This window comes from Eucyclogobius newberryi, unplaced genomic scaffold (genome assembly GCF_026437365.1).
Source record: "Eucyclogobius newberryi isolate DKJ021-1_F unplaced genomic scaffold, fEucNew1.0.hap1 SCAF_11, whole genome shotgun sequence".
Taxonomy (NCBI): Eukaryota; Metazoa; Chordata; class Actinopteri; order Gobiiformes; family Gobiidae; genus Eucyclogobius; species Eucyclogobius newberryi.
The window spans coordinates 18,993,909-19,009,739 of NW_027315735.1; the positions used below are offsets into that span (position 1 = coordinate 18,993,909).

The 15,831-nt window shown below is 42.7% G+C and overlaps 2 protein-coding genes across 7 annotated transcripts in view; one reads left to right on the forward strand and one right to left on the reverse strand.

The window, feature by feature from the left end:
• arr3b (arrestin 3b, retinal (X-arrestin)) overlaps nucleotides 1-15,831 on the forward strand; it is a 338,825-nt gene that overhangs the window by 242,911 nt on the left and 80,083 nt on the right. The window lies entirely within an intron of this gene.
• The window catches only part of atp11c (ATPase phospholipid transporting 11C), a 48,771-nt gene that overhangs the window by 31,016 nt on the left and 1,924 nt on the right, over nucleotides 1-15,831 (reverse strand). For all 6 annotated transcript variants that reach the window (XM_072437031.1, XM_072437024.1, XM_072436997.1 and 3 more), the window contains exons 2-3: nucleotides 1,610-1,729; nucleotides 48-137 (exon numbers count right to left, since the gene is read on the reverse strand). In XM_072437031.1, the coding sequence (XP_072293132.1) occupies nucleotides 48-137; nucleotides 1,610-1,729 (210 nt within the window). The remainder of the gene's footprint in view (nucleotides 1-47; nucleotides 138-1,609; nucleotides 1,730-15,831) is intronic.

Below are 15,831 nucleotides of genomic sequence, written 5' to 3' on the forward strand. Positions count from 1 at the left end.
CTTCACCATTATATCAGCTTTGTTTAGTAAAAGATGCCTGTCCTCACCTGAACCAGGAAGATTATAAGAAAGTAGAAATTGGCGATTCTTCTGAATTGTTCAAAAAGATTCTTTGGTAGAAAGTTCCACACCGTATACTGTAAAGAGAAGAGAATCACAGATATAATTTTTAACAATAATTGAAATGTCTTTTGTTGGTGGAAGTGAAGTACAAAAAGGAGAGAGAATAGGGCCACTGAAACCTACATGTACCCATTTTATCAGTTGTAAATGGTCTTGAATGGTTATTTTGATGGGGCTGTTTTATCACTTTTATCTACCTAAATTTCTCAGAGAAGGCTGACTATATCCCGTTTAGGAGCTCTCACTTGTAATATCGTACAAGTAGCACCTACTGTATTTACACAGAAAGTGCCACTAAGCAGCCTTTCTAAAAGGGAGTGTCTGCATTGGGAGGCAAAATGCAGCTACAGCAGAATGGACCATCTCATTTTGGCAGAGAGAAAAGAGAGAAGTAATGAAAAAACGTATGACACACCAGATGCAGGGACTTGTTTGTGGAGCTAAATGTAACGGACTAAAGATGATGGTGGGGTCCGATTCCGAATCTGTATTGCTTTTAGTCTGTTACACCAACAATTACTTTTTAGTTTGTTACAACAATGACTGCCTAATCTTTACCCGGTCTCTACAATTTCACTCATCTTATTCACAGCTTTGCATTCTCCATTACTTTAACCTTTCATGTCCATAGGCCTGTATAGAGAGCCGCTTGTACACCAACAACACTAGGTTGTGGTGAAATTTAAGTGATGCTTGTAGGCATCTGTTGAAACAGGAGAGGAGAAAGCACCAAACTGCCATGTATTACAGATAAAAAAATGAGGAATGTATTTGCGTTGCATTTAAAGGCAAACTTTTAAGAAAGAAAAGGAAAAGAAAACGAAACATATTTGGGACTGTGTACTTTCGCAAGGAAGCTGTGGGGGAGCTCTAATGCTGAAGCTACCTTGTTCTGATTTAATATGAGCTAGATCTGTATTTCAGTGTTTAGAAATTGAAAAACAAAGCAAACGTGTTGCACCCTTTTTTGAAAGGTAGATAGATTGTAGATAGTATTGCTAAGCCTATCTATTTCTAAAATGCACATGATTCCTCTATCTTTCACTATGAAAGTAGGGATTCCTCTCGAGATGGATTACATTTTGGTACTATGATAATATGATATGCCTTTATTGTCCACACATGGGGAAATTTTGGTGTTACAACGCAAGTAGATACAGAGGGAAAGGACAGATAACTTCCTATAAGTTATGAGCTAATTTGTTCATTTGTTGACTGTTCTTTGGAACACTAACCACTAACATCATCCCCCAGTTAATCAATCTACCAATAGTTCTGTATGTGACTGGTTATGTACTGAGTGTACACGTGCAGGGTGCCCCCATCATGTGATAGAGTAATTAAGTACTTAAAATGGAAATTAACGTCTGTGGTAGGCAAGGGCTGGGATTTATAAGACAGAAGAAGGAAAATGGCTAAAAAATAACATGTTTCATCTACTGTCAGTCATCTTTAAACATATGAAGAGTGTCCTTGCGCTACTTACCTTGGAGGACACAATTCTGTTGTCACAGAACTTTGGAGGGATGAACCCCTCACTGTCTGGACTTGACTGAAGGCCCACATAAACAGTCCTGCTGTCCACTCGTCTCTCATCACGTCCAAGCTACAGAGAAAGAAGAGAAACACATTTCATTCTCGCTAAAGGTCATTAAGAAACAGACGAGGGAAGGCTTTGTTGTGCAAGTAAAAAGGCTGCTCTTACATGTGACCTTAATTGCAGCCAGAGTTGCAGAATTAAGAGATTAGTATTTCTATTGTGGAGCAGAAAATTAAAGGGGGACACTCTTCTGGAAAAGCTCATTACAAGTACATTCAGCGCACACTGGCAAGACCCAGGTCAACGAGAAGAAACAGCCCAGCCAAAAACCTAAATTTCTTCTGAACAAGTGGTCACTCATTTTTGATGTACATTCAAAGTAAGAAAAGTGGCCCTGAGAAATATGCTGATTTCAGATACATAGAGGCGTTTCCTGCTTATGCAGATGGCACAGACACACACAACACATGCTCACAGGACTGTAGACCCCAGGAGACCAGCAGCCAGGCAGGAGCAGGACTTGCTTCAAAACAACATGTGCAGGGCATTCCTCACCCATAAAAGGCAGAATCACAAGCAAAGACAACCGGGGACCTTTCTTTATAGATACACTTCAGATATCAGTCTCCAGAAGTTCTAAACTGAATTATCATTACTGTTCCATAACTTTCTTTACTAACTAAATAATAACTATACATTTCCTAAGACAGTTGCTTCTAAAGTAGGCGGAGAATGTAGGGTCACAAACATATTCACAGGTAAAATAGTGAGAAAAAGGTTTGGGAAACCACTGATCTAGAGAATGATAACATAATGTTCTGCTGGAGCCTTTGCAATCATTGGCGTTTGCACAGAATCCGCAACAGCTACTATCAGAGTCATACCATGTGGCTCCAGGGGACAGAGGATCCTTCTTCTGACATTGGACCAGAGCCAGACAATCTGAATATTGGCCACCTGGACCAGAAGCCCCTCAAACTGTAAGGTAAGATCAAAAATACCTCTACAGCAGACTGAAGCCCGGCTCATAATGACAAGTAAATACCCAGAGTATGTCCTGTAATTAGGAGCGAAGCATAAATTTAATAGAAAATAACTTTATCAAATGCAGGCGAGGATGGAAAAGATCTACCAGTCTTACGTAACAGTGGCTTATGCCTACATGTACTAAATTTATGCTTCACTCATTTCTGCTAAAAAATGAGCAACAACAATAACTAGTGTTGTAGAGATAAATCATGTTGCTTATATAAACTTGAAAAATGGTGGTTCAATTCAATTTCCAATTAAATATATTTTTGTAATGCCCGAAACCACAACAGTTGCCTCAAAGGGCGACAATGAAAAACAGATTAAACAATACTCATAGAAAATTTGCAAATATCCCAACATCCACTGTCCTTACACCCTGGTGCTTTTGTGACTAGCACTGTTGCTTTAAAACAACAGTCCTAAATTGTGGGGACCTGTAAAGTTGCTGAATTTTGCTGATTTTTTTTTTTCTGGTCATTTTAACAAATGTAGATATTAACTCAGCTATGAAGTGGACACCACTTGGGCAAACAACTTGGACGTACACTCAAGTTAAAGGAACCATGTGTAGACTACACGCTTGCTGGTTTAAAAAAGAAAGTATAATCACAACTGAACCTGTGTTGTCAGTACCTTAACCTGCAAATGTAGAAACATACAAGTTGTTCACAATAATTGGAAGCTGCAGTAACACCTCGCGTGTACTGTTTGCCACAGTGAACAGATTAACAAACCCTCCAGCTCAGCTGCCGTTAGAACTCATTTCCACATCCAAGTGTAACGAGTTTGCATTATTCTTTAATGACAAAGTTCAGGGCATTAAAAATGCTATGAATCCCACAAAGCAAAAAATAACCCTAAAACCACCTAGACCTAAATCACTTTGCACATGTAACTGACAAACTGTTCAGGAGATTGTCACCAGTCTGAGTTCATCTACATGCTGCCCCGATATGCTACCCACCAGATTTCTAAAGTCTGTGCTGAACAGTTTGTTAGCACCATTCACTCACAGAGTTAACGCTTCAATCTGGAACATTCCCAATGTCTTTGAAAACTGCGGTCATAAAGCCTCTCCGTGATGCCACAGTACTGAGTAATTACCGGCACAACTTGGGTAGTGTTGGTCCATGCAGATCCATGGGCAGGAACGCAGGGAAGGAAAGGGCCTTTGCACGCATGAGGATGGGCCATACTGGACTCAATTGGTCACTGAGTAGGATAGGCAAACATCCGACCGGTCTGTGTAATCACTGTCAAGTGCCAGAGACTGTCGAGCATGTGCTGATTCGCTGCGGAATATTCTTACATTCCAGTGACAAGGTGCTGTAGTTGCTTACTTATATAACACATGGTTGGGTAGACGTTTATAGAGTTGAAGGATGTGCCGAGGATGAGGAGGAAGAAGAGGATCTAATGTTGTTGCTGTTGTTGTTTTATGGCGGTTGGCATCCAAGTGTTGCATTACCGCCAGACTTTATTCTTCAGACTTCATTTTCCCCGAGTCCGACCGGCTTTATTCCAGGGCTGACTCTTCTTCATCTTCCTCTCCTTCTTTGATGTTCGGTGCTTCCGTGGTACAGCTTTATTCTGTAGGTTTTGATATTTCCACTTGTGTCGTTGCTTGGTAGCCGTGCATCTACTAGACTGGGCGAGGACAGGAGACCGCCCCCACCTCCAGTTATTCACTCTGATCACTCCGATTCCCCAAAAGTAGACTTCCGTCACTCCAACTCCCATTTAGCGCCTTTAGCCTGTTTTCTATTTCTGCCCATTCAAGCTCTTGCTTGGAGTTTGTGGGCTTGGAACTCCTGTGCTTTGAACACGTGGGCTTTGAAACACCAAAGTAGTAGAGGAAGAACTGAAGAATGGAGTCTATAGGGTAAAGTCTAAAGAATACAGACAGAGTCTGAGGACTACGACAAAGTCTGAGGAATAAAGTCTGGCGGTAATGCAACACTTGGATGCCAACCGCCATAAAACAACAACAACAACAACAACAGGAGCAGCCTTTTCTGGCTGCACGTGCCCGGAAACGTAAAAAGTCCCTTAGCTCGTCCGAGGGTTCTGGGAATGAGCAGCAGGATGAGGCTGAAGCTATTGATATCCGGGGTGAGAGCAGAGACTGTAAGGTGATCATAAAGCTTGCACAGGATAGTGCATCCTTTAAGGAGTGGAATTCAGTGGCATTGTCAAAGAGCCTAACTGTAGCTGTGGGAGTGATCAAGAGTGCGAGTGTCCAGTGTTCCAGAATTAATGAGAATACCCTGGTTGTGGATAGAGAGGATTTTGTACTCTTTATGGTGGATGTTGTAAACTGTGCTGCTCAGACTCAAAGTAGAACTGAAAGGATCAGGATCATTGCTAAAGCTGCAGGGAGATTCCTTGGAACAAAGGAGCTTGATTGGGCAGATATAGAAAACAGGCTAAAGGCGCTAAATGGGAGTCGGAGTGATGGGGGTCTGCTTTTGGGGAGTCAGAGTGATCAGAGTGACGAGATGGGGGTGGGGGTGGTCTCCTGTCCCCGCCCAGTCTCGTAGACGCACGGCTACCAAGCAGCGACATCAGTGGAAATTTTAAAGCCTATAGAATGAAGCCTAAAGAATAAAGCTGTACGGTGGAAGCACCGAACGTCAAAGAAGGAGAGGAAGATGAAGAAGAGTCTCCCTGGAATAAAGCCGGTTGGTCTCTGAAACAAGCTATTGATATCCGGGGTGAGAGCAGAGACTGTAAGGTGATCATAAAGCTTGCACAGGACAGTGCATCCTTTAAGGAGTGGAATTCAGTGGCATTGTCAAAGAGCCTAACTGTAGCTGTGGGAGTGATCAAGAGTGCGAGTGTCCTTAGAGATGGCTCGCTGCTGGTCGTGTGCAAGGACGCGGCTCAGCAACGGAAGGCGATTGGAACTAAACGTCTGGGTGGAAAGGACATTCTTGTGTCTAATGCTGAAAGAAACACGGTCAGAGGAGTTATCGTAGGTGTCCCTACGGCGACGTCTGTGGATGAAGTTAAGGAGAATTTGACGGGAGTTACGGTGGTGGACGCTAGGCGTTTGAAGGTGACCCGGTTTGGGGTAAGATGTGACAGCCTGTCGGTAATGGTAACACTTGAAGGGAGGTGCCTGCCTAGTAAGGTGTTCATTGGGTACATGTGCTATAGCGTCAGGCCATATGTTCCGCCGCCCCTGCGTTGCTTTAAGTGCCAGCGCTTTGGGCATATTGCAGCGGTCTGTAGAGGGAGGCAAAGGTGTGGTAAATGTGCAGGAGATCATGAGTATGGGAAGTGTGACGTGGGAGCAAAACTGAAGTGCTGTAACTGTGGGGAAGAACATAGCTCTGCCTACGGGGGATGCAGGTTTAGCAAAAGAGCTGCTGAGGTGCAGAAAATAAAGGTCTCTCAAGGTATATCCTATGCAGATGCAGTCAAGAAAGTTTCAAGTAACGAGTTTAGAGTAAATACAGAGAGAGGAGCCAGCGCTGCTCCCAGCCAGGGCGAAATGAGAAAGGCCAGCGTGGCTCCCAAGAAGTGTGAAGGTTTCAAGAGTGGAGGTCCCAAGTGTGCAGGTTCCAGAATTAATGAGAATACCCTGGTTGTGGATAGAGAGGATTTTGTACTCTTTATGGTGGATGTTGTAAACTGTGCTGCTCAGACTCAAAGCAGAACTGAAAGGGTCAGGATCATTGCTAAAGCTGCAGGGAGATTCCTTGGAACAAAGGAGCTTGATTGGGCAGATATAGAAAACAGGCTAAAGGCGCTAAATGGGAGTCGGAGTGATGGGGGTCTGCTTGTGGGGAGTCAGAGTGATCAGAGTGACGAGATGGGGGTGGTCTCCTGTCCTCGCCCAGTCTCGTAGACGCGCGGCTACCAAGCGGCGACATCAGTGGACATATTAAAGCCTATAGAATGAAGCCTGAAGAATAAGGCTGTACGGTGGAAGCACCGAACGTCAAAGAAGGAGAGGAAGATGAAGAAGAGTCTCCCTGGAATAAAGCCGGTTGGTCACTGAAACAACAACAACTATTCTAGTCACAAAGACATATCATGACCTCATGGGCTTTGTAACACCAAAGCAATGGAAGGAGTACTTTTACGGACTACGACAGAGTCTGAGGACTACGAAGTCTGAGGAATAAAGTCTGGCGGTAATGCAACACTTGGATGCCAACCGCCATAAAACAACAACAACAACAACAACAACAACAACAACAACAACAACGGACTACGACAGAGTCTGAGGACTACGAAACGTCTGAGGAATAAAGTCTGGCGGTAATGCAACACTCGGATGCCAACCGCCATAAAACAACAACAACAACAACAACTATTCTAGTCACAAAGACATATCATGACCTCATGGGCTTTGTAGCACCAAAGCAATGGAAGGAGTACTTTTACGGACTACGACAGAGTCTGAGGACAAAGCACTGGAAGTCAAGGCACTGGAAGAAGAACTTTTAGGACTACGACAAAGTCTAAGGAATAAAGTCTGGCGGTAATGCAACACTCGGATGTCAACCGCCATAAAACAACAACAACAACAGTCTGGCGTGGAAGAAGGCCAGCTGGAGTCAAGGAACAAAGTCTGGCGGTAATGTAACACTTGGATACCAACCGCCATAAAACAACAACAACAACATCTTGAATCTGCCATTTTGGGGCAAAGACCTTGAAAAGGTTGTTTACCAACAGCTCACAGATTTCCTCTTAACAAACAACTCATTTGATGTTCAGTCAGGTTTTAGACCTCATCACAGCACTGAGACTGCTCTTGTCAAGGTGACAGATGACATAAGCCTGAACACCGAAACGACCAAAGCCTGAGTCTTAATTCTGTTGGATCTGAGTGCTGCTTTTGACACTGTCGATCACGGGATCCTCTCAGAGACTAGAGGACTGGGTGGGCATCACTGGCACTGCCCTAAATTGGTTAAGGTCCTATTTGGAAGACAGGAAGTACTTTGTTGAAATTGGTAACTGTGTCTCAGACCACATGACCCTGACCTGTGGAGTGCCCCAAGGGTCAATCCTGGGACCCCTTCTGTTCAACCTCTACAAGCTGCCTTTAGGTCAGCTGATAAGTGTTGTTATTTTCACGACACTCAGATCTATGTTTCACTGTCGGCAGGTGACTATGGACCAGTGGATTCACTCTGTCACTGCATCCAACAGATCAGTGAGTGGATGCAAAACAACTTTCTCCAGCTGAACTCAGACAAGACTGAAATAGTCGTCTTTGGCCCACAGAAACAAAGAGAAAGTGTTAGCGGTCACCTCCAGAGTCTCGCTCTAAAACCTACAAATCAAGTTAGAAATCTGGAGGTAATAATGGACTCAGACTTGAACTTTAACAGCCACATCAAATCAATAACATCAGCAGCTTTTTACCATCTAAAAAACATTGCCAAAATCTAAAGCATAGTGTTTAAACTAGACTTTGAGAGACCATGCTGTTGTCTCCCTCCAGTAGATTAGACTACTGTAATGGCCTGCTCACTGGCCTCTCCAAACGAGCTGTAAAACAGCTGCAGTACATCCAGAACGCTGCTGCTCGGGTCCTGACTAGAACCAGGAAGTACCATCACATTAGTCCTGTTCTCAGGTCTCTGCATTGGCTCCTGTGGCTCAGAGAATAGACTTTAAAGCAGCTCTGCTTGTGTACAAGTCTCTCTATGGCCTAGCACCAAAGTACATCTTGGATATGTTAGTGCCATATGAACCATCTCAGACTCTGAGGACCTCGGGGCTCGGCCTCCTGCTTCCTGAAGATGTGAGACGCCTCTATTCTGACAATGTTCAAATCTGTTTTGTTAAGCTGTGCATATGACTGAAATGATCTTCTTTGCACACTTCTTTAATGTCTTAAACTGTTCTGTCATGTCTTTGTGATTTTAATGCATCTTTTTCCTGTTGTGTGAAGCACTTTGAATTGCGCTCTACAAATAAACTTGCCTTGCCTTACACTATGCTACTTTCTAAATATAGACAAAGCTATCGACCAGTAGCTACTTTTCCCCCCCATTTGCTCTTGACTTATCTTAATGTGCTGAGTGCTCACAAACTTCAGGTTTGTTACTAAATTTAACACAAGCAGGACTACACAATGGATTCAGCAAGTTTTCCTTTAATTAACACCCCCTGGTCGAGAGAGGCTGAGCGCTGCATCAGGGGCTCAGTGAAGCGTGGCTGACAAAATACTGTATACTGCTGTATCTGTCGGAGAGTGAACAGCTACAGTTTGATGAGAGCAAATAAAGATGCTGGCAGCAGCAAGTGAACAATGTTTTATGCATCCAATTTTTTTTGCTGAGCTAAATTTGAGAGGAGCTTTTTGCTTTTTTTTTTTAAATAACAAAAACAAAAAGGTTTTCTTTCCACAATTAAAGCTGAGCTTGAACCAATTTATTTATTTAACCAAAATATTAGGTTCAGTATTGTTCCTTTATCTGCCTAACTCTTACTCTGTATCTGACTTGTCCTTAAATACAAATGAGACAATAGTAACTCCTCACCTTCATATTAATCGGAGACTACATCGCCTCTACCTGTTTATTTTGTAGCCGTGTATAATCTACCCGTTTATATTCTATCCTATCAGCATTGCTGATATAGTTCCTGTCTTTGTGTAGCCATTACAGGTAAGTGTTATCCGGCACACAGTTTAGCAGTTATCGGTTTATTGCTCCACAGATAAAAATGACATTGTAAAGGCCTAGGTGTCTTAATGTAAGATAATTTAAACAGGGAAAGAATAAATACCTCAATGCTACATTGAATACATACACATTTGAAGACACTTTTTTTACATCCACGTGGTAATTGAGTCTGAAGTATTTACAAAGTATGGCATTTTTATGTTCCAAGAAAAAGTGTGGGTGAATGTAAAAATCACATTCTTGTTAGTTTGAAATACATTCTCAAAGCCAGTTTTAAAAGTAACAAATTGTTCTTCAACTCATGATATTCTCAAGGCATTCTTTTGAATGTGTGATTCTTAAAGACTTCCAAAAAAGAGTAACTACATGAGGGTACTGATTACAAAAAGTCCAAACTGACAAAAAGAACGTACTTTAAGGTCAATGGCTCAAAGTTAGCACATGCACATTCAGAAACACATGACTCAGCATACAGGAACCAACAACCACAAAACAAAATACCCCCTTGTTCTAAACCCATCTAAACTAATACACAGCATCAGAAACCAATATTGTCCGTTGTCAGAGGAAAGCTATAATAGGAGTTACCTCCATTATTTAAATAGAGACGCCATATCTGCTCAGTCCGCGGTTTGCAGTGTGATGAACAGCCTCGTGCACAGACGACTATGAGAAGCCTAAAGAGCTCTCGTGGCTAAGTAAAGGCCCATTGTTCTAGAGGCATCCCCACAGCTGTACCAGACACAGCCTGGACCGGCCTACATTATGTTCTCACAATCACTTATGCTTAAAACAGTAATTTCTGTTTTATAAAGAAAACTAAACAAGAGATGCAGACAAATAAGAAATACTTCAAAAATCAACAGAAACTTGCACAACACACACACAAGAGACAACAGGAAATGTGTAAGCAGATGACACAATGCTGACACTGGTCTATAGCTGCAAAATGCACGTTCTTGTAAAACATTAAAGCCACAAAAGACTAAGCAAGACCTCTATGTTGAATGCACATCGAGATTTACATGCTTCACAAGTTATTTTTTAACTGGTTTATGGAATTAAAACCTCAATAAAGAGAGGCTTTGTTTTTGGCTTAGAGATTATGTTTCTGGAGCGTTCTAACCTTTGTCCCTGTGGTCCTAGTGGTCAGGACACTTTCAGCTCTTCTGTCATTGTTCATGAGGTGAAACTAAGCACAGTTAATATTTAAAAACCTTTCAGAGAAGGAAAAGCATGCAGCCTTGTCACACGTAAATGTATAATTAAAGAGAATCGTGAGTGGTGTGGCCAGAAATCGAGGATGGGTTTTTTTTTCTGCCAAGCGCAGCACTGCTCGCTGCCATTTGTGAGACAAATGGACACACTTAAGAGACAGATGCTTGATCTTATCGTTCTATGGTTTAGATATAACTTAGCTATGGTTTAGATATAACTTAGCTATGGTTTAGATATAACTTAGCTATGGTTTAGATATAACTTAACTATGGTTTAGATATAACTTAACTATGGTTTAGATATAACTTTGCTATGGTTTAGATATAACTTTGCTATGGTTTAGATATAACTTTGCTATGGTTTAGATATAACTTAACTATGGTTTGGAGTAACAAAGGCGTTTACAGCCCAGATGAATGCTGACAAGCTTCAAAAGCGTCCATGTCAGCTTCAGCGCTGATGACATTATACCGTTAATACAGCAGCGAGCTCCACTTCATGCGATTGCTCTTTAATTAATCATAATTAAGACTCTGCACTGTAAGGCAACGAGACTAATGGTAAAAATGCACAACTCGCTTCTTTTTACCGGTTTCATTGAGATGATGCTGTTGCAACAGACCCGTGATCATTGATACAGATAAGGTTGGGTTCAGTCACGTCACTTTTTAAACTGCCCATATTCAAAACTGGGGTGCAAGGCAGGTTTGCTGAGGTAGAATATGTTGTTTAACAGTCAAAATGCAGATAGATTTACACGCTTGTGTCTAATATATATAATCACGGAGCTATCCACATGAAACAAACTGTCAAAGTTCAACGTCTTCTCTGTCAGCATAAACAGACAAACAAACACGGCGATGTTATTATTCAACCAAAGATGCAAGATTAATCCATTCAATGAAATATTACAAAAGATGGCGACGGTCCACATGAACCATTTTGATCGGAATATTTCTTTCAAAAACAATACAAATCTCTCAATGTAACAGGCTACACACCATGCTCCCTGTATTAAATTATGACATATTCCATGAACGCAATCTTACTGTTAGTAGTTACAGTCAATCGGTGTAGGGCGGTTGCTTGAATGGACACTATTTGGAATGGTGCTCTTTCATTTCAGGAATCTCAATCAGGTAAAAGGCAGAAAAGAGCAGGACGGATTAAAAAGCTTTTATTAGATCATGCCTTTTTTCTTGCCAACACATTTTGGCCTTGTTCTGTTGAAAGCTCCAAAGGATGATTTACAAAAGCTCTTTCATTTATCTCGTCCATCTCTGCCCAGTGACGAGTGCTTTAGCTACCTGATCTTTCCAGTCAGTTTTGAAAGTTGATAAAGTATTGTGTCAGGAAATGTGTTTGGTATGAGAATGATATATTACTTGGAATTAAAAAGTGAATCAACGCATACTATGGTAACATAATAAAATGTCCTATTAATGTTGAGCATGCAAATATTTTAGTTTTTTTCCAGGAGAACGACACATCTCTCGGACCATCTCTATATTTTATTCCCTCCACATCTCTTTGAAAATACACGTTATACATATATAGATGACGAGCCACCCTCCTGCCGCTGCAAAGCCCGCATAGCCTGTACGTGGAATAGACCTGGGAGGAGCCATGTGAGGAGAATTCAAAATAAATGAGGCAGTCTGAATTATTTAAAGGTACAAACTGGAAATTGAACCAAGCTTTTAAAGGAAAATGGAGAGTGGCCACAAAAAGCCATCTCGCTGCATCTCCTTGAGACAACCTACTCAGATATAAAGCCTAAAGAAGAAAGGTCCATGATGTGAGCCTTCTGTAGATGGAAGTGGTGCTAAAAGGTTATGGTCCAACCCTTTGAACATTAACCCTTCATTTAAAGTATAATGTGTCATTAAGGCTTGAGCAGGAAAATGTCCTGTGTAACTCCATGGCTGTGTACTTTGATTAAAGTAGCTGTGGAACAAATCATCCTTTGAGTTTTAAACAAGGTTACAGTCTTCTTAATTAATGGCCCACATTGACCTTACTGTTGGTCCTTCTCACAGCTTTCCAGCAGCCACTAAATATATTTATTACGCTGATGTGTGTTGCAAATGAGCTTGTTTGGCTGGCGAAGACATAAGGAAAAAAGCTAGTGGGAGAACTCGGAGTAAGCACTTCTGGCCACGGCGCAGTTCAAAAAGGCAAGACTAATGGCGGCAAAACTAAGCACCCGCTAATCAATAAGCATCGTTCGTCATCAAAGAGCATAGATAAATCAAATCGGCCCGTTCGCTTGTGTGGTCAATGGCCTTCAGATGCACTCCCATTTACTACTGCTCCCCCAAGAGAGAATGACTCAGTCGGAAAACACTTAGGCCAACAGGTGCTTCTGCATAAATGCGTACTTTGGCACGTTTGCAGGAAAGGCACAACATTACCCAAAATACAACAATATAAATGCAATGTCCTTTTCAAAGCTGGGAACGATTTAAACGGAACTTAAACTTGCCACTCCACAGCAGGAAGTGAAAAGCACATTATTGCAAGAGCACTCCTCCTGAAGAAAGGTGACACTGGATAAATATTGAAAGCTTAACCTGGTGTTTGTTGATGTTAACAGAAACCGGGTAAAACTGCAGGAGGGCCCAGTTTGTGTCCGTCTCAATACTCCGTGGTTTGTTACAGTGGGATTTGTATGCTCCTCAAACCTGGATGACCTCAAAAAACTGGTTTGCAGAGCTTCCGGCGTTCCAAGCTCGTCTGACATGCAATCCTTCAAAAGCACCACCACGCGGCATCGAGCCTCCTGTCAGCAGCGAGTCGTGCTCTTATGCTTGGGCCACAGTCAAGTAGAGACAAGGCTGACAGTGCGCAGATGCCTGGAGAGAGCTGGAAAAATGTCAGGCATTGCACAACGTGAAGGGTAAAAACATTGCAGCTTTTAGGAATATCATTTTGATCAGCTCTATACTTAAAACACGCCAATAGAGCAGTTTGGCTGGTCAAAAGTGATTACAAAATGAGTACGGACATCCTCCAGAGAAGAGGAAAAGGTATGCAAAACAAGGATGGAAATTCTACATTTGTTTAGCTGGTACAAAAATGTAGCTTAATAAAAGGACCGGAGACATTGTGCTCATGACAATGGCACAAACAGCAAGAGTGCGTCCGGCTTCTGAGTTTATTTAACCACGCTGCGGCACGTTTGCCGTTTTTAGCAGCGGGAAAATAAAAAGACCAAACTTCACACGAGATGCAACGTGCCGAGTGTAGGCGGCTGTAGCGCCGGCAACCTTCTCCTGGCTGGTTACCATGGTGAGGTAAAATGAGGTGTTTGCCTGGGCCGCGGCGTGTCTGTGGTCGTGGCAGGGGCTCCTTCAATGAATCCTATCACATTTCCTCCAGACTCCACCTCTCGCTGATCACACGGCTGCCTTCCAGCGCTGCGTCGCACATCAAAGGCGGTGGTGGGATCTGTCAGAGCATTACAACCTATGGAGCTTCCCCGAGATGAAAAACTCAAACCCATGCCTCCCCTCTGCCTTGAAGGGTTTAGCGGCTCCGCGCACAGACAGAACGCCAAGTGAGATGCTTTTTGTATGCCAAACACTGCTTCCCATCAGCCTCTTCACCTTTCATTCAACTTCTACAGGCAAAAGGAGGGTGCTGAGGAAAGGCCCGAGATAACGCCACGGAGCGCATCAATGACTCTCCCTGCTCGGCACAAAATATTATTTACAGCTCAGTGCAAGAAGAAATTACAGCTGCAATCCTCTCCTGAAAGAAAAGCAGCTGACCTGGCAACGTTTAGCGGGGGAAAGGAGGAGGGTCAGCCGCCATAATTATTATATTGCTTCTCCTTATTCACTGTCATATCTATACGGCTCACACGGCCTGTGGGGAAGTCACACTGGAGGCGACAGGTTAGTGGTGCAAAAGAGAATGAATAAGCACTAATAACACCAGTTACCAACAAGTCTCACTATTCTGGGTGGACTTTCAGAAGGTTGGATTTAAATGGATCAATTGGAAAATGCCATTTCAGAGCCGTTAGTTTTGGCAACAAAGCCAATTAAAATAATGTACAAACCCAGCTACTGGGAATAAAAGGAAATTGGAACAGTAAAATAGAACGCAATCAGCCAGACATTAGTCTCTAATGTAAAGAGAACAAGGAAAAACAAGGGTCTTAGCATATTTTTAGCTTTGGGAGACCCAAGAGAGAACTTCCTGCCTCTGGAGACAAGTAGACTACTACTAGTGCTCCTAAAATTGAGCTTTAGTTTCAAGGTCTTTCCCATTCAACAAGACAACACTCCCACAGGGATGTTGAGGTCGGGCAAGAAACAGCATTACTCCAGCCACATTGAAGCATGTGACCTTAAAGGTACAGGGCATGTGACCTTAAAGGTACAGGGCATGTGACCTTAAAGGTACAGGGCATGTGACCTTAAAGGTACAGTGCATCCAGGGCATCAAGGGCATCGTTCTGGGTTCATATGCCAAATGTGAAAAGGATGAGTTAGACTAATGCATGCAGCCTTGTCACACGTAAATGTATAATTAAAGAGAATCGTGAGTGGTGTGGCCAGAAATCGAGGATGGTTTTTTTTTTCTGCCAAGCGCAGCACTGCTCGCTGCCATTTGTGAGACAAATGGACACACTTAAGAGACAGATGCTTGATCTTATCGTTCTATGGTTTAGATATAACTTAGCTATGGTTTAGATATAACTTAGCTATGGTTTAGATATAACTTAGCTATGGTTTAGATATAACTTAGATATGGTTTAGATATAACAGCTATGGTTTAGATATAACATTCAACAGCTGACAGAAGGAAAGGGCGTGATGAGATGTGCAGTGGAATGTGGAGGACATTCTGGTGTAGATCTGAGCTGTGTGTGTGGTGCTGTGTGTGGTGCTGTGTTTGTGGTGCTGTGTGTGGTGCTGTGTTTGTGGTGCTGAGTGTGTGGTGTTATATGTGGTGCTGTTATGTGTGGTGTTGTGTGTGGTGTTGTGTGTGGTGCTGTGTGTGGTGCTGTGTGTGGTGCTGTGTGTGGTGTTATGTGTGGTGCTGTGTGTGGTGTGGTGCTGTGTGTGGTGCTGTGTGTGGTGTGGTGTTATGTGTGGTGTTATGTGTGGTCTTATGTGTGGTCTTATGTGTGGTCTTATGTGTGGTGCTGTGTGTGTGTGGTTTGGTGTTGTGCTGTGTTTGTGGTGCTGAGTGTGTGGTGTTATGTGTGGTGTTGTGTGTGGTGTTATGTGTGGTGCAGTGTGTGGTGCTGTG